Source organism: Danio rerio, chromosome 16 (genome assembly GCF_049306965.1).
Source record: "Danio rerio strain Tuebingen ecotype United States chromosome 16, GRCz12tu, whole genome shotgun sequence".
Lineage (NCBI taxonomy): Eukaryota > Metazoa > Chordata > Actinopteri > Cypriniformes > Danionidae > Danio > Danio rerio.
This window is the reverse complement of record NC_133191.1, coordinates 35,460,735-35,481,980: the sequence shown is the minus strand read 5'-3', so window position 1 is coordinate 35,481,980 and position 21,246 is coordinate 35,460,735. Positions and strand designations below refer to the sequence as shown.

At 36.8% G+C, this 21,246-nt stretch overlaps 2 protein-coding genes and 1 long non-coding RNA gene across 26 annotated transcripts in view; 1 reads left to right on the top strand and 2 right to left on the bottom strand.

Annotated features, from left to right (window-relative positions):
* Positions 1–2,399, bottom strand: part of LOC137487924 (uncharacterized) — a 410,987-nt gene extending 408,588 nt beyond the window's left edge. For 18 of the 21 annotated variants that reach the window (XR_012392226.1, XM_073926252.1, XM_073926253.1 and 15 more), the window contains exon 1: positions 2,257–2,399. The gene's annotated coding sequence lies outside the window, so the exon portion shown is untranslated. The remainder of the gene's footprint in view (positions 1–2,256) is intronic. The other 3 variants (XM_073926257.1, XM_073926254.1, XM_073926256.1) reach the window with 2 other exon arrangements.
* On the top strand, positions 1,845–18,582 carry LOC141378232 (uncharacterized). The gene is made up of 3 exons (XR_012392237.1): positions 1,845–2,043; positions 2,721–2,904; positions 17,552–18,582. It is a non-coding gene; the product is annotated as an uncharacterized lncRNA (long non-coding RNA).
* The window catches only part of klhl32 (kelch-like family member 32), a 38,066-nt gene continuing 22,182 nt past the window's right edge, over positions 5,363–21,246 (bottom strand). For all 4 annotated transcript variants that reach the window (XM_073924416.1, XM_073924418.1, NM_001083022.1 and 1 more), the window contains 6 exon segments: positions 20,280–20,495; positions 13,994–14,720; positions 11,328–11,386; positions 8,176–8,368; positions 6,374–6,468; positions 5,363–6,290 (listed from right to left, as the gene is read on the bottom strand). In XM_073924416.1, the coding sequence (XP_073780517.1) occupies positions 6,129–6,290; positions 6,374–6,468; positions 8,176–8,368; positions 11,328–11,386; positions 13,994–14,720; positions 20,280–20,495 (1,452 nt within the window). In that variant the 3' untranslated portion in view covers positions 5,363–6,128.

Below are 21,246 nucleotides of genomic sequence, written 5' to 3'. Positions count from 1 at the left end.
GGTAACACATGGCTTTAGTTAGGATGCTGGTCAGTCGCTGCTAGGGCTGGGTAATGAAATGCATCAAATCATGTGTTCACGTATGTTGTTCTGACAGAGAGACAAAATCTCTTTCTTAAAATACAAAAATGCAGGGTTTGAGACTATTCATTGCTTAAGGAAATGAGCAATATTTGTAGGGACTTTAATAAAGGGTCTAAAAATTTTCTTCGGTTAACCCAGTGTCTAACTACTAGAAACTATAGCTATGCTTCCATCCACCTATTTTTATGCGCATTTTAGACATGCGCATAAAAAGATGTACGCACATAACTGAGTAGGATCAACTTTTAATTCGATAAGAAAAGTTGTGCATAACTACGATGGAAACACTTTTACTGAACAAATTCCAGTATGCGCATTAAAAAAGTCATGTGATTTTGTTAGAAGACATCATGTGATAATAAAAATGTGTGTGAATGGACAAACCAGAAGGCTGAGCAAACTGTAAAACATCTAAAATGTAGCTTTGGTAATTCTAAAATGCTGTAACTATTTCAGTATGAGTGTTAATATATTATTAATGACTTCTAGCACTGTCAAGAGCGTCTGTGCTCTGCGTCTCACGCCTTCAAATGCCACCACACAGTCATTGCGTGTCGACATCGACTTCTGAGGCGCAAGTCATTTATTAAATAAGGAAATGATTGATGCAAGCTTCTCCTACTGAAGCAAATTTAGATTTTATTTGTTGATATTTGCCGCCAGTTAATCAGTAAATGATGATTTTGTTCTCTGACTCATTGGATGGTAGAGTTGTGCGATTATTCGAAATGTTATCGAAATTTGAAATGTTGCAATTAGTTAATCACAAGAGGCTACAATGTGAAATGTATATGTTTTACTTTAATTCCTCCCGCCCAGAGCAAATGAATAGCTTAATCAGAATTGCACAATCAGACAATGTGAAACACCCACAATAAAAAACAAATACAAACAGAAAAGCGTGGACGAGTGGGATGGTGAGACCAAACAAAAACAGGTCATTTTTGAGAGCTGTCGCATAATTGTTGCCACATCACGAGTAAATACAACAACCAGCACGTAAAAAAGCACCACAGGCGGCTATATGAGGAGTGTCTTGCTAAAAAGTCAACTGATAGTATTGCCAATGACACTCAATCTAGTAAATGTTAAGATTAAGCTAATACCTCTTCAGTTTCTTTTTTTTTTTTAAATAACACATTATTTTTACAGATTATTCAGCTGAATCTTGACTATAAAATTAAATCGCAATATCTGTCAAAAAAAATCGCAATTAGATATTTTCCTCAAATCACACAGCCCTATTGGATGGAAACGCTGCTTTATTTGCATATCTTTTATGCAATATTACAGATTTGTGAATAGATTTTATATTTATTTTTGAATACAAACAGCTATAATTACTATTTTTTTCTTTTTCCCTTTAATTTAAAAAGAAAATACTTTAGCTCAGATAAACTTAAAATAGACATATCAATTTTAAGAAGCAACACTGAGATCCATCGAATAAAGCTCTCAAATTGTTGCAACATATTTACCCAGTCACAGTGATGAATGTTCTGGACAGAGGCTACAATAAGATGTCACAATTATGGTCCACCGGTATCACTTCTGGACAGTCCACTCATCTGACAACTGAACAGACTAGTAATCAAAATCAGTCATGAACCCACAAATATGACACCTATGGCTCCCTCAATCACCTACGCACCAAACCTTTCCTTTAACTATTCATACTGTTTGCAATCTCCATGCAATTCTGGGCACAAATTGCCTAGAGCCTCTCATCACTCTCTACCTCCTACCCTTCTTTTCCCTCCCTCTCCTCCATCCCAATCATTCCCTCCATTTCCATCTCCATCTACCGGTCCTCTCGCAGCTCGGCCCGCAGTGGCACAGGCATCACACTTCATTAGAGCAGAGCCATCAAATGAGCCGTGCTGTCTGTCGCTCTCTCACCTCCGACACGACGCTGAGCTAATGAGGGGCTAACTGTTTTATCCGGTTAACAGTGATGAGGTACGTTACTAACCCGGTTTAAACGTCCAAATACACTAATTGTTTTAGGTGGGGACATTAGTTCTGTTCAAAACTTAAGTGAGGCTTTTACTTTTTATTCGTTAAAGTGATGAACCAAACTAACCAACTCGAGAATCACGACATTCACTTTTTTAAGCGAAGAAGTGTTTCAAAATGGGTCAATAAGCTAAAGGTTTGAGCGTGGGTACTTACCTGATTTAGAAGCAGTGTAAAGTTAAAGAAATATGAAACTATTGACCTGTAGTTAATTGTATTCGTTTCAAATTTATCGTAAAAATGCGAAGTCAAAGGTTTTTGTTCAGACTCCATTTTGTCAGTCAGTCACCAAAGTGGGCGGAGCTAAATATCTCGTTTGGCGCTCTGCGACTCTATTTATGTATTTTACGGGTATTTTTCTGTAAAATGTCATGGGTTTTTCTAAATGAATTGGTGCATTAACCCCACTGTTGTCTATAATAGTAGTTTTTGTGGTGTAAAAATGGCGGTTTAAAAAATGTACTTTAACAATTCTTATCAAGTCTGCCAAGGAGAACAACTCTCGGAAATCATTTTCACTGTTCTTTATAAGGAATATGCACAGCTAGTGCTTCTTCCCATACGGATGAACTTCCGGTAAATGGTTAATGTGACTTTTTTTACTGTATCTTTTTTTACAGCATCAATGTAATACGCAGTGGCGCAGTAGGTAGTGCTGTCGCCTGACAGCAAGAAGGTCGCTGGTTCGAGCCTCGGCTGGGTCAGTTGGCGTTTCTGTGTGGAGTTTGCATGTTCTCCCTGCATTCACGTGGGTTTCCTCCAGGTGCTGCGGTTTCCCCCAAAGTCCAAAGACATGCGGTACAGGTAAATTGGGTAGGCTAAATTATCTGGAGTGTATGAGTGTGTGTGGATGTTTCCCAGAGATGGGTTGCGGCTGGAAGGGCATCCGCTGCGTAAAAACTTGCTGGTTAAATTGGCGGTTCATTCTGCTGTGGCAACCCCAGATTAATGAAGGGACTAAGCGGAAAAGAAAATGAATGAATATAATCTAATTGAAATACAATCAGTTATAGACTTCAGTGTTCATTTAGTTGTTCAAGCGTAAAGCGAGATGAAAAGCTGTTTACACACACGCCCGTCAGGATTAGCAGGCTAGTGCAGAAATTCCATTGAATATACTGGAGTAAAATAAATGATCATATTTTACAGACATGGCGCAGAAACATTTAATTTAATGCATTGCTTATTGTACAAACTGAGATGCATTTTATATTGTAGATCACTCAGACAGTGGAAATGGTTGATTTTTGAAGAAAACACACCTTAAGCGTGCCAAATTTGTAATGGCATACAGTTTACCGGAAGCGCTTGACCCAGGTTACTGAAACATTAAAAGTCTTTCTGCATATAACCTATTGTTTTGACAAACATACACTCTTCTTGTCAGTCACACTCTAACATATAAACTTTACTATCACTCTTTCACACACATCTTAATTGTTTTTTTAATTCACAATATAAGAAAGATGACAAAATTACCTGAAATCGAAATGAAAAATGATGTGAGGTCTAGCTGTCATTTGGTGAAGTTTATGCTCAAATGGTGAAGTTACACACTAAAGCTAAAAATGTGAAATCATAATTAAGGTAAACTTTAACGTGATGTAAAGAAATAACTGAAACTAAAATAGAATAGAAACTATACCGATGATTATTAAAAAGTGACTTTTTAAAATCTAATATTTAAAAAAAAACAGAAAATAAAAAAAATAAAAACAAAATAATGTTTTCAAATTTATTTCCAATTTGTTAATGTAATAAAAAAATTATATATATATACATACACACAAATTATTATTAAAATCACAATCATTGTACCTAAAAATTTGTACAGACCTCATGAAAATAGTAAATGATTTTTTATTTATTTTTTTTTTTTTTTGGATGTGGGGGTAATTTTATAAAATGTCAATGGTCAACTGCAGGGTTAAACACATTCACAGCTCTTAAAGACGTTAAATTTATGGTAACATATGGGTTTAAAAGCTACAATCAGCTAAAAACCTCACAACAGATCTGCTTTTAAAGTTTTATCAAATCTCCAAAAATTGACGAATGGATGGGGCATGTTTATTCTTAATTTGATGTTGCACTCTATTTACAACCTGTAAAAGAAATCAATTTTAAAATACTATTTGATATCAAGTAAATTAATGAGTTTGTCCTTACTGCCATTGTGTTTTCTACATGTTTTTGGACTAATGTAGAGTATTAGCTAGGTCAGGAGTTCCCAAACTTTTCAGCCCGCGACCCCCAGAGTAACAATGCCAGTGACTCAAGCCCCGAATACGAACGTCGTGCATGCAACATGAGGCCTAAATAAACACCAGCATATTGACAACACTAAAAGTACAACAGTCTAACAACAATATAATTTATTAATTTGTTTAATTTAATATTAATCTCACCCAAAGAGACTGGTGGGTACAAGTTTTTCAGCACAAGTCTATTCTTGGTTTAGTTTTGGAGACCGCCACTCAGAGATCATTCTCAAAATTCAGTTCTGGCCTGTATTTATTTTTTAGAAAGTTTAACCTGGAGCTATAAAATCAATGTGCTGCAGCTGACGCTATTGCCGTATTGGTAATGCATTGTAAACACACCAATCCTATGAAAAAAATAATTGAAAGGCTGATGATGGCTTTTCATTTTCATGTTGTTGTTTTTCATGTAACTACTAACTATTTTGATCTTCTGTGGGTTATGGCTAAAATATGGTAATTCTAATAGTTTAATCAAATTTATGTAATAAATATATTTATGTAATTGTCATTGTAACTATTTATTAAATTATTAGTTTTTAACCATTTCAAAAATATTCCTAAAGTGAGGGGTCAGGACCCCCTGGGGGGTCGCGGGACAATGACAAGGGGTCACTTGGTGATTTCCGAAACTAAAATAAATTTTATTTATTTTATTCACAACCAACAGAGAATATTTAATAGTTGCTTTACAGAAACAACTACAGACAAATAAAATTCCGCCATCAGCTTTTAATTTTTTTTTAAATATAAATATACAATTATTAAATGACTATAAAACATTATATGGTTATTAGACTGTTGCATTTTTGTGTTGTCAATATGCTGATGTTTATATATGCCTATAGTTGTGTGTACAGCGTTTACAGTATAACCACCTTAAAAAATGGGGGTGGCGAGTCACTTACATTGTTATTTTGGGGGATGTAGACTGAAAAGTTTGGGAGCCCCTGCAATAAATCACAGATTCAAGAACTCAAACATGTCAGTCACAACAGCAATACTGCATAAATGTTTTATTTATTAGAGATGTTGTGTAAAAAAGGAGTGCCCTTACATGTTTTCTCATGGAATGAGCAGTGTCTGGATGAAGAACAGTCAAGATGCCTGCAGTTGACGCAGACTGTGTCATACACATTCAGTAAACAACTGCACGGTCTTCATCCTGAGTTTTGATAGAAAATACAGTTTATCACAGGTAGAGAAATGAAACACACTGAGGCCGACATGATAAAGCTGAAGAGGTCAGAATGGAGAGATGATTGACTCTTAAAATATCTATGAGTACAGGACCTTGACGTGCTGCCTGTTCACTATGCTCCTCAAACATTTTGATGATTTATTATTAAATAACGATTTATTGAGTAAAAGCCCAGTGCAAGTTATAAACAACCTTTTGAACGTCGAGTCTTGTGAACATGACGGACAGCAGGTTCACGTCAAGTGTACAATTCGGGACTGAGCCATAAAGTGGCTCTAAATCATTATTACGCATTTATAAGCTTAAACTGAATTAGCATGGTGCAGCGGCACAGCACATCCAGATTGAAATGCATAAAAAGCCAGTGAAGCTTGACAATTAACAACTCATGAACTGAAGGTTTCCACAACCATCAGAACACTTCATACTAGCTCTGCATGATCAGTGTATGATCAACAATGACCCCACTTTATCCACCAGTCATGATTTGTGGGAGTACAATAGGCTCTCACACAGTTCCACTGGTTTTTAGTGTGTTTGTCCTCGATGAGTTATGAGTGGAGATGTTAGAGAGCTCCTATGCGGTGGTGTGGCACTTGTAGGGTCTGTAGGTTGGGGCAGGTGAAGTACGGCGCAGGCAAGAAACACGTCGCCACTCCATTGGAAGCGAATGGGAGCGTTGGCCCGTAAAAAACCTCCTCTTTGCCCTTGGTGCTCACATCTAGCACCTGTCAAACAGACAAATGATAGCATCTCATCGCTAATTATCCATCATGTCATTCAAACGTATGCGCCATTCAAACCTGCTCACCTGAATGCAGGCGAGGGGTTCATTTGTCCAGATCGAATAGCCACCAACCACATAGATTCTGTCATCATGGACGGACACTCCTGCCTCATTTTGACCTATAAAGGAAAATGTAAGGAACACTACTCTTACAAATGACCATGGTCTATTTACAGTTGCAATCCTTTTAGTGGAGTTCAGTTTGTGTAAAATGGTTGGATTTTAAAAAAAATGTGTTTGTGACTCAAAATAATTATTTTCATCAATGTTTTTGCTCAGTGAGATTTTTTTAATGTTTATGAAAGTCTCTTATACTCACCAATACACTTATTTAATAAATAGCAGTGCAATAAGGACCTTTATCTGGATGGGGATTTAGGTTCCTTTATTTAGGTACAACAGAAATACAACCTCACAAAAAATAACTATTTCAGATTTTTACAAATAAGGAATTACTTTCGTACACCCAGGGCCCTAAAATACACCCGACGCAATGCGGCGCAAGGCGCGATGCAATTGTTGTTTGCTAGTTTCATTTGGACGCAAGGGTCGTTTTGGTCGCTGTTTAAAAAGCAAATGCATTTGCGCTCATATGTGCGCCCATAGGCGTTCTGATCTAAAAAAGGAGGTGTGTTAAAGCACATTGCTGGCACATTGCTATTTTGAGAAACTAAAATAGACTGTTTAATAGACCAGCTGAGAAGAGGTCTAAAGTCCAGCGCAGAGCGCGTTAGTTGTGCACCTCGCTTAAACATTGCTTAATACACATAGGATGTACAGCAATACACAAATATCTTTACAAATGAAAAAGAATTATAGGATTAAAATATTACAAAAATATACATAAATATAAAAAACACTACTTTCATGCCTTCTTCATCTCGGGGGGCTTTTTTCAGTTTATTTATGACAATTTGCTTTTGTATAATGTTATTATTAGTAGTATTATTTATTATATGCAATATATGCAATATTTTATATTTATATTTTATTAAAAACAAGCTTAGATTTGTTCACCTGTCAGGTTTAAGACCATATGGGACATAGCATGTGTATTTGGATATAACTTTAAAGTGTGTTTTTTTTAACCACACTTCATTATTATTGTTCATTTATTCGTTTGCTGGAAATTAGAACTGAATTTAGAAATAGTTTGGAAACAAATCTTTGCGCTTAACAAACAAAATTAATTATGTAGGCTAATGGATGTCTGTGCGTACAACACGTTTCCTTATCCACGGAAGAGAGCAAAAGTGAAACTGAAAGTAAAGAATGAAGAGGCTCATCTCTCATTCTCGCGCTGTAGACGCTGTTTAACTGTTTTCTCGCTAGAAAAGCGTTCAGTTTTTCCACTTACAAAGTCCGTCATGTAAATAGTAAATGCGCCATGGAGCGACGCAACTGACCCTTAAAGGGAATGGGAAATGAGACTCTGATTGGTTTAATCTCAAAACACCCTTATAACTCATTAAGAGAATAAGCTCAACCCTGTTAGACCATGCGCTACAGTGCAGAGCGTTTTTTTCCATCTTTAAAATAGCAAAAGTGGATTCTGACACGCTCTTAACGCTTTAGCATTTATATTTTTCTCAATATATTATGATGTATATATATCGCAGAGAAACAAAATATCGCCACGTCAAATTTTTCCAATATCGTGCAGCTCTGAAATACCATATACATTCCATAATGTTTAACTACCTCAAACAATCTCAACAGTTGCAGTTATGGCATATAAATTGTCTCAAAAGGTAAAAGTGTAGTGCAAGAAAACATGAATAATTGTATCTATTACATGGTTAGAATATGCAAGTGTGTATGTTGACCTGTGAGGAGACTGAAGGTACAGCGCGTCCACTGGTCCATGTCTATGTCATAGGAGTCGATGTGTCTGACCAGAATTCGGTCATTGTTATAGTCCAGATCGTTCCCACCAAGCACATACAGCTGCCTTTTTACTGCCGCCATCACATGGTACACCCTCCTCTGCAACATGGGACTACGGGCCAACCACTGATTCTAAGAAAAAGCAAATACTTTTAATCATAAAACAATTCAATTAATAAAATAAAAACTATATTACCAAATACATTCAAATGAAAAGTCGAATATTTAACACTTATTTATTTTGCATGTGCATTTATTTGCAAGAGATGAGTGTGTGTGTGTGAATATAGGCAAAGATTGCACGAGCAGTGGTGAGTGAGAGTGTGAATATACACATGTGTGTTTGGCGACCATCTGTTGAGGGTAGTGTGGGTGGGGGGTTGCTGTTCCTGGCAGGTGAATGCAAAGCCACTTTGAATACCAATGAGTTTCTGCCTCCTGTTCTTGCCTCCCGTCTTCTTTCTTTATATCTGTCTCTTTGAAAAATACACAGTTGCACTGACCACAGAAGTTCAACGATTCTTACTCTGGAGACTTTTAAAATCCAGAATTAATAAATGACAGTGTTTACGCATAAGATTTTGACAGACTTTTTTTGTGTTTTTAAACAATGTAAATGAACATTTCTATTTAATATTAAATACAATTTATATGTTTAAGGTGTATCCAACACCGCTGACCTTAATCAGCCTAGACACCATATTTAATCTCCACAAACAGATGCACTTTCAATAGGTCATAATGTTTTTAACTTTGCTGTCAATCATTTAGCTAACACAAAACCAGAAATATGTCTTTCTGAAATAATTCCTGGTGACATCTCAAAACATATGCTGTAAAATTTAGACATGACATAAAACCTCTGGATAGTAAAACCCAAACAACAGACTGTACATCTGTTTCTCACAACCTTGTTTTTATTAAAATAAAAACAAAGAAAGAAATAAATACAAATAAAAGAAAGAAAGAAATCAAATATGAAGTCTTCACCAAGATCTATTATCCATTATTTACCAACCAGCAACCATTACTGTAAAATATGTATAGGAGTCCTCATATGTTCACCAAACCTTTGACCTTGACCAAATAGTAATATTCTAAAAATGATAACCATTTAAAATAACAATATATTGGCTATACAGATTTTTTTGCTGGCATTCAATCATCTGTAATGCATGTTTTGTTTTAGAAATCTTTCTTATAATCATTGCAAAAATGCTTTCATTATTTCAGGTTGTGGTCATTTCGAGTTCAAATATCTAAAATCTCTTATATCAAGAACGTAGACTGTAAAATATATGGACGAAGTATTCATGACATCACCCATAGGCTTCTGAAGAGCGTTAATGAAGCTACAAGTAGGGGTGGCCAACCGTTGCCATTTTGTTCATGCGTCATCGCACCAAACAAGGGCAAAGAGGCGGTGCGTGAGCAGAGCTACATTTGCCTACTAGCATTTTGCTTTGACGGGCTTTTCTTTGGAAGAAACGCTTAATTCTTCATTACCTATGACTAGGGCCAGACGGAATCTGCGGACGTTTTTTGCTATTTCTGCGGAGAATTTTAGTAAAAATCTGCGGATTTATGCGGAATTAATTTGGGAGTATCCAGCAGAGTATCATAACTTACACCTTAATATATTAAATAAAAAGTAATAAATTACTGAATAAAAACTGAATGAATTCAGATTTACACATTTACTCAAGTAAATAAACAGAATTAATAATGAGCTAAAAATCTGAAGATATCTGCGGAATTCTGTGGAAAATCTGCGGAATTCTGCGCGCGCAGATTCCGTGTGGGCCTACCTATGACTCGTTTGTGTTCCGACCACATGTGCTTGGTTGTAAATTATATTAATAAAGTGTTTAGTCTTTTAAAAACACTGTTGTAATACATTAAGTCACTAAGCATTGCTCTTAAAATATATTTTTTAATATTGTTAGTAAAATACAAGGCTATTTATAAAATCCAGACATAACATTGTATGACAACGTTTCAGATGACTGATCTGTAGCCTACAGATAATAAATCTATCAGATTCTGGAGTGCGTAACAGGTCTAAAAAAAATATATAACATTTTAAATAAAACAAATACATTTATAAATATGGTATGTAAGTTTATCATTTCACTCACCTGGGAAATGGAGGCCACTTAAATGGTTTGTGAGCACAATTAAGTGCACAAAGCATGCCATATTATCTAATAATTGTAGGAAATAATTCCAAAATCCAAGTGACTATGTAAAGCCATATAAAACAAAACAAATACATGATATATATATCTTCAGAAGCTAATCAGCCAGAATGACATGACAGCAATCAGAGAGACCTAGCTGTCACTCAAGTGGCCACGCCCTTAATTAGGCAGACTTAATACAACTTAATAAAAGTGAAACAGATGAAAAAAATTCACCCCCCCACCCGCCCTCACAGTTGTCATGAAGCGTAATATTAGCTATATACACTAAAATCTTTTTGTACCAGGCTGTAAACCATTTTTCCGCTGTAAAGTTGGCCATTTTAACTTTGAGGTCAATAAAAATGTGCTCTATTATAGAGCCAGGCCTAGTGCAATTTCTACTTCCATATTAGATTCACGAGAGAGAGCAGGAGGTTGTCGCCTGATTAAGAAGCATTTTCTAAACAAGCAAAAGATAAAGTCTTGTTTACAGAAATAATATATCAAAAGTTTTTACTTAAAAGCAAAACAATCAGCCAATTAGGTAAGCAAAAATGTTCTTATTTTGATTTGAAAAACAAGATGATTTAGCTTACCCCATTGGCAGATGATTTGGCTTCTTTTAAGAAAAAACTTAATATTGGCATATTATTTCTGAAAACAATAAAATTAATTTGTTTGTCAAGAAAATGCTTCTTGATTTAAGAATTTCAAGATTTTTGGACTAGAAACAAAACAAAAACTCTAAGTAAGAAACTGAGCTGTTTTGCAGTGTGCTGATTCAGTGCTCAAAATATTTCTTATTGCAATCTTTATTGAAAGCAGTTGTGATATCAATGTGTGCGTGTGTTTGTGTAAACCACATTGTGGACATTTGTAATAATCAAAAATACATAATAATATAATACCTGTCCTGGGTCATACACCATCAGTCGGTTCTGGTACTGAGCTGTGTTAGTGACACCACCTGCAGCAAAAGGAGTCATCAGTATATGTTAAACTCATGCAAGCGTTGCTTTTAAACCTTGAGCTTAAAACTCAGAGAGTAACAGTTGCATTGCAGGTTTCTGCCCTGTTTCCTGAACACTTCAATGCATTTTCATAGCTGAAAAGGTTCCAGGACAGGAAGATGGGGTCAACCTGCTGACAGTGTCTATGCCAGTGTTACTGACCACTGTATTAACACTGCACTTTGTTGCTCTGTATGTCTAAATATGTAAAACTGTGCAAGAGAGGGAGCCATCAAACAAGTGAATAAACGGTTTCAATTTCTGTTGAAAAACATGAGAGAAACAGCAGGTTATGTGAGCCGCTGGTGCTAGAATCGCTCCCGGTGCTGTGAACAGCAAAACAGAAGTGCCAAATTGCCTGACGAAACACCAGGAGGCGCAATATTTGTTTATAGACTGATTATAGTTAGGTAAACAACAGCATTACATCACTGTTGATTATATAAGTGTTGAAATGAGCAGGCGGTAACATCCAGCTATAGTATAAAAGGTATAACTATATATATTAGGAATGTCCCGCTCAAGTTTTTTTTAAATATATTTTTTTAAATATTGAGTATCTGTCATTACTGAGGTCCCCAGTGTTTTATTTCAGGTCATTAAAGTTATTAAAATTAATAAACCTAATATGTTTGATGATGACTAACTAGAGCTCTAAGACCTAGAGGAAAAATAGTCCAAAGTGTTTTATTGCTTTACCAACTAAATATTTTTCTCTCAGTACACTAACAGTTCAACTTAGTGTAGTACTGTAAATCTAGTATAGAGAACTAAACTCATCTGGATCTCTGCCGTGTTGAAATTTAGTCCTTATTGCAAATAAACTTTACCTAAATCATTGAATAATTTGTTCTAATTGATGGGATTAAGTTCATAATCATATAAATTCAAATCAAATTCAGTCCTAAAAAGACAATTAAATGGTTAGTTCAGCCAAAAATGAAAATGATGTTATTAATTACTCATCCTCATGTCATTGTAAACCCCTGAGACATTTTTCATCATCTGAACAAAGAAATTAAAATATTTTAGATTAAAGCCAAGAGCTCTCTGCTCCTTCATAGGCAGCAAATGATCCCACTTCATTCAGAATCTAGAAAATACCAAAAAGCATGTGCAACCTATACTGACACTTAGAATTAAAAAAACATTTAAAAACATGTTCATAATTATATAAACATGAACTTTTGGATCCCATTGGACTGGGAAGGAAACCAGAGCACCCGGAGGAAACCCACTCGAACACGGGGGGAACATTCACACACAGTAAGGCCAACTTTCCCAGCTGGGACTCAAACCAGCAACCTTCTTGCTGTGAGGTGAAAGTGCTAACCGCTGAGCCAACATGCTGCCTGCTCTGTATATGAATGTCATAAAGGCAGTTATAGCAGCCTCGCAAATTTAAGCAGTGTCAGAGTTTTACATTGCTTACTTTTGCAAGTTTCTTCAGAAAACACGTCGCTATCTGAGTGTTTCGCTTTTAGGTACCATGTTAAATCAGTAATACTGCAATATGGCAGAATGCTTGGATCGAATATATGTTGCTGTTGGACTGCATTTGGATTCAACACAATTTAGTGTGACAGCTGACATAAAATAAAGGATCTGACTACAGGCAAAACAATCAGTTAAAAATGTCAGCAGTACCACTGTGCTTGGGATACCCTAGTATATACAGTTGAAGTTAAACTATTAGTTCTCCTGTGACTTTTTTTCTAGTTTACAATATTTCCTTTAATATTTTTTTTCTACTGGAGAAAGTCTTATTTGTTTTATTTCAACTAATAATACTAAAATAATTTAAAAAATACTAATAATTTAAAAAACATTTTAAGATCAATGTTATTAACCCCCTTAAGCTATATTTTCAATTGACTACAGAACAAACCATTGTTATACAACGACTTGCCTAATTACCCTAACTTGACTAATTAACCTATTTAAGCCTTCAAATGTCACTTTAGGTTGAATATTAGTATCTTTAAAAATATCTAGTAAAATATTATTTACTGTCATCACGACAAAGATAAAAAAAACAGTTATTTATAACTATTAAGGGGCAACGCTGTGGTGCATTGGGTAGCGTTGTTGCCTCACAACGAGTCCAGGCTGGGTCAATTGGCATTTCTGTGTGGAGTTTGCATGTTCCCCATTATGTTTGCGTGGGTTTCCACTGGGTGCTCCGGTTTCCCCCACAGTCCAAAGACTGCACTATAGGTGAATTGGGTAAACTAAATTGGCAATAGTTTATGTGTGTTAATGAGAGTGTATGGGTGTTTCCCAGTGATGGGTTGCAGCTGGAAGGGTATCCGCTGCGTAAAACATATGCTGGATAAGTTGGTGGTTCATTTTGCTGTGGTGCCCCCTGATTAATAAAGGGACTGAGCCGAAAAGAAAATGAATGAATGAAAACTATTTTATGTTTAGAAAAATCTTCTTTCCGTTAAACAAACATTGGGAAAAGAATGTACAGGAGGGCTTATATTCCGACTTCAACTGTATATGCATTGGAACTCCTGATATATTTATGATACTGTGGTAAATGTGAGGGACTGTATTAGTACCTGACACCCAGAGTAGCCCATCCGCCACACAACCTGCATGACAGGACAGCGAGCGGTCAAATGGTTGCACATAGGTCCACTTGTTCCTCTTGGGGCAGTAACGCTCCACGCTGGGCAGAACCTGCCTCAGTTCATTTCTGCCCCCGACGGCATATAGATACTGTCCCAGGGCTCCCAGCACAAAGTGCTCCCTGCACGCCTTCATGGGTGCAATTTCAGTCCATCGGTTTACCCTCGGATCATACCTGCATGCCGTCCTCACTGCGCATGTCCTCCCGGTGGCATGTTCCACCTCCCCGCCTGCCACAAACAAAAAACTGCCCATGACTGCCACACAATGGTGACTTCGTCCAGCAGGCATGGGTGCTAGTTCGCTCCAATTGGAACCACCAGTGACACGCATGTGCTCCTGCGCAGCAGGATTGAAGAACCGCAACTCCCGTACACGGCTGACCTCTCGTTTGCGTCCACCAACAATATAAAGTGTCAATGACTGGAAGCGTGGTGTTGTGCGGGCCGTCTGACGTAAAGGCTGTGCAAATACAGAGCGGTGGTAGTCCAGCGCCTCCTCCACCAGGTCGGCAACTGTGCTGCTGGAGTTGAGGAAGGAGTGACTGTTGGCCACGCGGTGCAGGGCGGGGACCTCCATCAAGCCGTAACGCACATGTTGCAGCAGTTCCTCCATGTACTGGTATCTGCAGTCATGCTCCAACCAACGCACCAGCAACTACAGAGGGGCAGAGGGGCTCATCAGTATTCAGCACTGATTCGGGATCAGAAGATCACACCGCTCATATTACAGGCTGCAGCTCACACCATCCACACAATACTGTCTGTCTACGCAGGGCCAACATTTTGTATCATTGCATGCTAATGCTTAAGATATTGTCTCTATACAGTGATGAGAAGACAGCTGCAGATGAGATTTGGGTGGGAGGGGGATAGGGGGAGCAAACACACATACACAGCCATGAGGGGTGTGTGTAAAGCATGCACACATACCCGCTCTGGCGCAGCCAAGGGAGTTAGACAAAGGGGAGTTAATTGAACTTGAGAGCAATCTAGACTGTTTAGCTGCAGAGGAATGCGAGTATGGCGGAGATGGCTGGAGATAAGCGATGCCACTCTTGTGGAAACAAAGTGGCTTTTAACACAATCAGCCCTGAGACAGAGAACTTATTATAGCATCCCGAGATCATGGGCCACCACCTCTAGACGTTCTCCAGCTGTCTCCGACACACAAATGGCAAATTTAAATGCTTGTAATATAGTTTTTCCTGGAGTATTTGATCATTTAAAGATTTTAAATGGTATGACGTAAATGGTTAGATTTCAATGTACTGGCACAAAACGATTTACGGGACACTGAATGCAGGAAAGTACTGCTAGGAGAAACATGAAGTTAAAGGCACGCTGTGTTTTTCCTGCATCATTAGAAGCACTGAATAACAGAGATAATGTCTGCTCCCAGACAGGTTTCCCAAATGATCCCCCCTCTGCCACTATTCACACAAGCAGGTAACCCAGAGATGTTTTGGCTCTCAAGTGCAATGTAAAGTGATTGTTATAAATCTCTAACTTAAACTGAAATATCCAATACCTCGAAGCCTATATTTATTTGATGTAATGGAGTTAAAAGGCCGCAATATGAAATTGTTTACAATATTTTATAAAATATATAAATAAATAAAACAGTATAGAAATTTTGAATGTACCAATTGCTATAAATGAAAAAATACATTCAGTGCTCAGCATAATTGATTACAGCCCATTTTGAAAATGAACATTTACAAAATGAACAATGAACTCAGTGAATATAGGCAATTTATTTTGGTGCATTTAAACGAAACCGATTTATTAAACAGATATATTTATTTAAATAATATTTTAGTCACCAAACATGTTCAGAAATTGAAAGATAATACAATTAAATTCATACAAAATATTGCAAAAAATAAATTACAACCTACAAAATTTCAACTTAATATATAATTATGTTGGCTTGAGAAAGCCAACATACTGTTATACTACTCTGTCCTTGAAAACAAACGTATCTCGTCCTATGCCGTTCATGCCACAAGGCCCAAATGTGGTCAAAATGTGCCTTCTACATTCAAGATTGTTGCTATATCTCCTCATGCCAATAAGACTTATTGTTTTTTTAATAAAAAATGTTAAATATTAATAATCCGGGCATATAAAAAAATTATACAAGCCCCAAATTTGGCCAAAAGCTGTATTTAGATGCGTTAGGTTTTGTTGCTATATCTTTAACGTTTAACAGACTTATAGTTTTCCAATAAATAATTTTTAAGCATTATTTTTCTTAAAATATGGCAAGCCATTTTTGACTTAAACTCCATATTTTTTACTAATATGGCAAGCCATTTTTGCATGTATCACTTTTACACTTAAGCATTGTATTTTCAAAAAAATACGGCAAGCCATTTTTACATAATGTTCATTCCCTTAGTCCCTTTATTAATCAGGGGTCGCCACAACGGAATGAACCGCCAACTTATCCAGCATTTGTTTTACACAGCGAATGCCCTTCCAACTGCAACCCAACACCAGGAATACATAATGTTCAAGTCCAGTTTTTGACACTCATAAAGACTATCATTGAAACATCGGGGTTGATTAAGATCACTCATATTGCCAAGAAGCTTTGATGTATCATCACTAACCTGTCAAATGTCTACATAGCAATAAAACAGTATAACCTAGCAACCATTTAAAAATGGCAATATCTCTACATCAGAACATCATATGGACCTGGGCATTGGCTTGTTTGACTCATGCTAGCAAATGGGACTTCCTGTGTACTATGCATGGTAACAATGATAATGGAAGCCAAGTGCTAAAAATGATTAGCTATATGCTATGAATGATTATCTAAATGCAATAACATATGCTAGAAATGCCTACTAAGTATTAGCATTTGATCAAACATGTACATGAGCATTGCCATTTAGCAACTGCTTAGCAATAATTGTTTTAGCAACTGCCTAGCAACCACTTAGCAACCACCGCCATGCTTCCTGCCAACTGCCATTCCCAGTCCTAGCGCAGTCACGTTGGCTTTCTCAAGCCAACATCAAAGTTTATCAATAAACTTTAGGTTCTAGTTTGTTTTTGCTTCTCTTGATTTTTCTCTTTTTAAATTTGAATTTGATATTTTTCTATAACATACAAATTTGAGTGTACTAGTTTTTGGACTGTTATCATAAGTTATTTTGTTTAATAAGCTCCAGATTTGGCTTCAGTACTGACTAATGTATATGCACAAACATAATATTGTATAGCTTCCTGTTGAAAATATGAATTAAAAAGATGAGGGGTGTACTTATATATGCTGAGTACTGCATAATTTATTGTTATCTATATTAATATGCATTCCTAAATAATTACAAATGTAACTTGCACGTGCACAGATGTATCAGCGAGACCTTCCATTCCTTTTTTGGCATCATTAATCATGTAACGCTCTACTGAGGTTCACTTTCTTTCTCTGAATTTTAGCAGGGTTTTTTTTAACCCTCGTTCTCCTTTTCACAGCCAGTAAAAGAGAAGAATACAGAGAATGAGTGAGAGTGGAAAACGAGAGAGAGAGAGAGAGAGAGAGAGAGAGAGGTGTGAGCGAGGCAGCGTCTGTTGACTGTGAAGGTCACACTGGATCAGAGAACTTCCTCGGGGCAGAAAATAAATGAACTCCCCCACCCACTTCTGCACGGAGAAAGACAGACAGAGAGTAAGTGCGAGAGAAAAGAAAAAAAGAACAAAAAAAAAAACAAAGAGGAAGAAAATGTGATTTCCAGAGCGTGAGACTCGGAGAACTCTGCATGACGATGATTGACAGCCAAACTATATGGAGGGTAGTATTGGCGGGTGCACGTTCGGACCGGCGGACGGCAGCACCAGCCCCTGTGCCCATCACGCTTCCGTCTGATGCCCAAATTAACCTTCTCTGCAAAGTGAAGGAGGCCCAAAGCAGCCTAATCAGGGCCTGATTATGGCAGCAGCGACTGGTTAAAGGGTCAGGGTAATTGTGCCATCAGAGGCCTGATTGTTTTCAATCAGTAGGGCGGCCGGAGTGACAGCTGGGGGATTGAGGCGCTGATGGAGCCGCGGTGGGCCTAATCAGAGAGAGGCTAGGTGGGGGGAGGCGGGGGGCGAGGGGAACGCCTGATTGGTGCAAATGAATAGTCACACCACAGCCCCAAACCACCCCCCCACTCCAACTACAGCCTCCGCTCGTGTATGTATATACATACACACACACACACTAACACTGGCAATGCACCTTTTCTCTCTCTTTTACATCGTAAATTAAGCAGGCGGAGTTTGTGTTTGTGAATATGACCCTAAGTGTTCAGAATTACTTAATGATGCTCTGTGTTTGAAAGCCGTGATGGAGAATGTCATAGAGTTGAAAACTCTAAAATGTTCTTGTCTCGTTAAGAACATCTCGTATATGTTTTATGCATACATAATGCTATATATTAATATGTATTATATGCATATTGCTTTTGATAAATTGTTTACATTTTAATAAATGGTTTGCTTTAATAACAGCAACACTTGAGCTGAATGAGCTCCACAAGTTTATGTAATACATGACGATCACAAATTATGAATCAATATTCAAGCTTTAGTAGATGACCATCGACCATCTGTTAATATTAGTGAGCTAGAAATTATACTTCAGTCTACAACAGTGTCTATACAGAAAACAGAGTGTGAAATTCAATACTTTTTAAGACCTTTTTTAATACTCTTTCCATACATTTTAAGACCTTAAAACCACTTCAACCAAAAACACTGGCAAACGTACAGTATATTTACTAAACATTAATGTAAGAAACTAATCCAACACTAAAACATTATTCACATACTAAATAAAAAATATTAAGTTTAGCTAATTCAGCATGTTGGCGCCTATAGAACTGCAGAATAATGGTGTTGCCTTGGTTACTGCAGTAAACAAAGCAGCATGATGTCAAATCTAGTAGGATATCATTGATTTCATAAACCACACAGCATCGTAGATTTAATTGAGGCAAACTTTAGCATACATTGCATAAACAAAAATGATATAAAATTAAGTACCTTGCAAAATAGCATTTAAGACTTTTTAATATTTTTAAGGGTCTGAAATTTCTCTACATTGATTTATTAACTTTTAATACTTTTTAAGACCCCGCAGACACCCTGTACAATTAACATTCGCCAGTCACCAAATGAGAACTAAAATCAACTGAACCAATGTTACTTGCCAGTTGCCCAATATTTTATTTTTCTTTTATTTTTTCTGAGAAATCTATAGAGTTTAGGACAATTATCAAATTATGAAGACGTGTTTGTATGAAGACTGTGTATATTTATGCAATCTGATTTGCTGTTTGAGTTTGATTCACTTATAGTGTGCACATCATAAGTGAACATTTCAAAAGAGGTTTCCTGTGATACTGCATACAAATAAAAGCTCTATGGCAGGGGTGCTCAGCCCTGTTACTGGAGATCTGCCTTCCTGCAGAGTTCAGCTCCAACCTCGATCAAACACAACTAAATCAACTAAGTAGGATCAGAAATAGCACTTGGTAATTAAAGAGAGGTGTGTTTAATCAAGGTTACAGCTAAACTCTGCAGGAAGGTAGATCTCCAGGAACAGGGTCGGGCACGCATGCTCTACGGTAAAACGTTAAAAAGGAAACTAAGCAATAAATATTAATTTCATAAATGTACTATTGTCATTAATAATAATAATAATAATAATAATAATAATAATAATAATAGCATTCTATTTAATATTAATAGTGATGATTTCATTGTTATTCATTAGTAGGCACTATCAGCATCAGCATAAAAATGATTCATTATAAAATACTTTACAGTTTAATAGTATAATAAGTGCTGTTTGTTTAATTTTTGTTGATTAATATATGAATTACTTCAATTAATTATGATAATACAAAATGCAGCTACATATATGCGTTTCCTCAATTTGTTCAGCCAGTTTTTTAAAGAAAAACTCAATATATCATTTGATGATCAGCAAAAAAAGGTTACATTTTAGTTGTCTCCATCATTGTAGATGTGCCAAAGCGTTAGTTCTACGCCCTGTTCACAACTATTCTTTATTTGAAAGTTTTCAAAATCTGACCAAACAAAATCCAAATCCCATCTCAGATATTCAAACCCCAAGCTGATATTTTGCACCAGAGATACCTTGGCAATTCCAAAAAGTTTGGAGCAGTTAAAGTGAGTGAATGTGCGGCCCACACACCTGCCATATCTCCTCTTCGCTGAGGGAGGTGAGGCGGTCGCTCTTCAGTACTTCCCTGAGGAGCCGGTAAGGAAGCAGCAGCACCTCCTCTTGTCTGCTCCTCTGCAGCTCAGAGAGGTGGTCCACCACAAAGCCCACCACCGCTTCCTCCAGAGCCGGCAGGTGGAAGAGATCTGCCAGCCTGTACAGGTCCAGGTAATTAAAACTGTTCAGCTCCTACAGACACACACACACACACGCACACACACACACACACATTATATTAAATACATACATATGCACAATCAGATAAGTGAGAGTGTTTATAAAGTTAAATGTATAAAGACAAACTAGTTCTACATTGTAACATGCATACAATATTAGATACACACACACACACACACACACACACACACATTTATTTGTATTATATAGTAAATAGCTTAGTTTAACAGAGCTGAATCCCATCAAAGCTCCACAATGTCTGAAAATATAGAGTATAAAAGTATAAGTGAGAGAAAGAACAATAAATGTAGCTTTTAGATGCTGCACAGATGCTTCACACAGAGAGTGACTGCCATCTACTGGTTAAAATAAATACAGAGCACATTTTTTAATGTGGTAATGAGTTAGGAAGAGGCTCAGGTGGAATCTCTGCAAATGTTTTTCACATTTTCTGGTCTAATTTATAGGGAAAACTTCTGGTACTCTAGAGGGTAAGCTCAGAATCAGGAAATAATGATTATCATTTCACAAACAAAGGCTTCAAAAGACTTGGGATATGCTGTAGCACAGAGTAATAAGCCTATGATTCTTTCAGCTTATGACTTATACGTTTAACCAGCTGGCACTTGAAGTTTTATACAATATAATTATACAAATGCATACTGATTTATAGTGGCAGTTTGCAGAACCTGTGAAAATGTTCATAATTTTAACAAAATAAAAGAAATGTTCTGAATAATATGCACATTACATAAAAGATGTT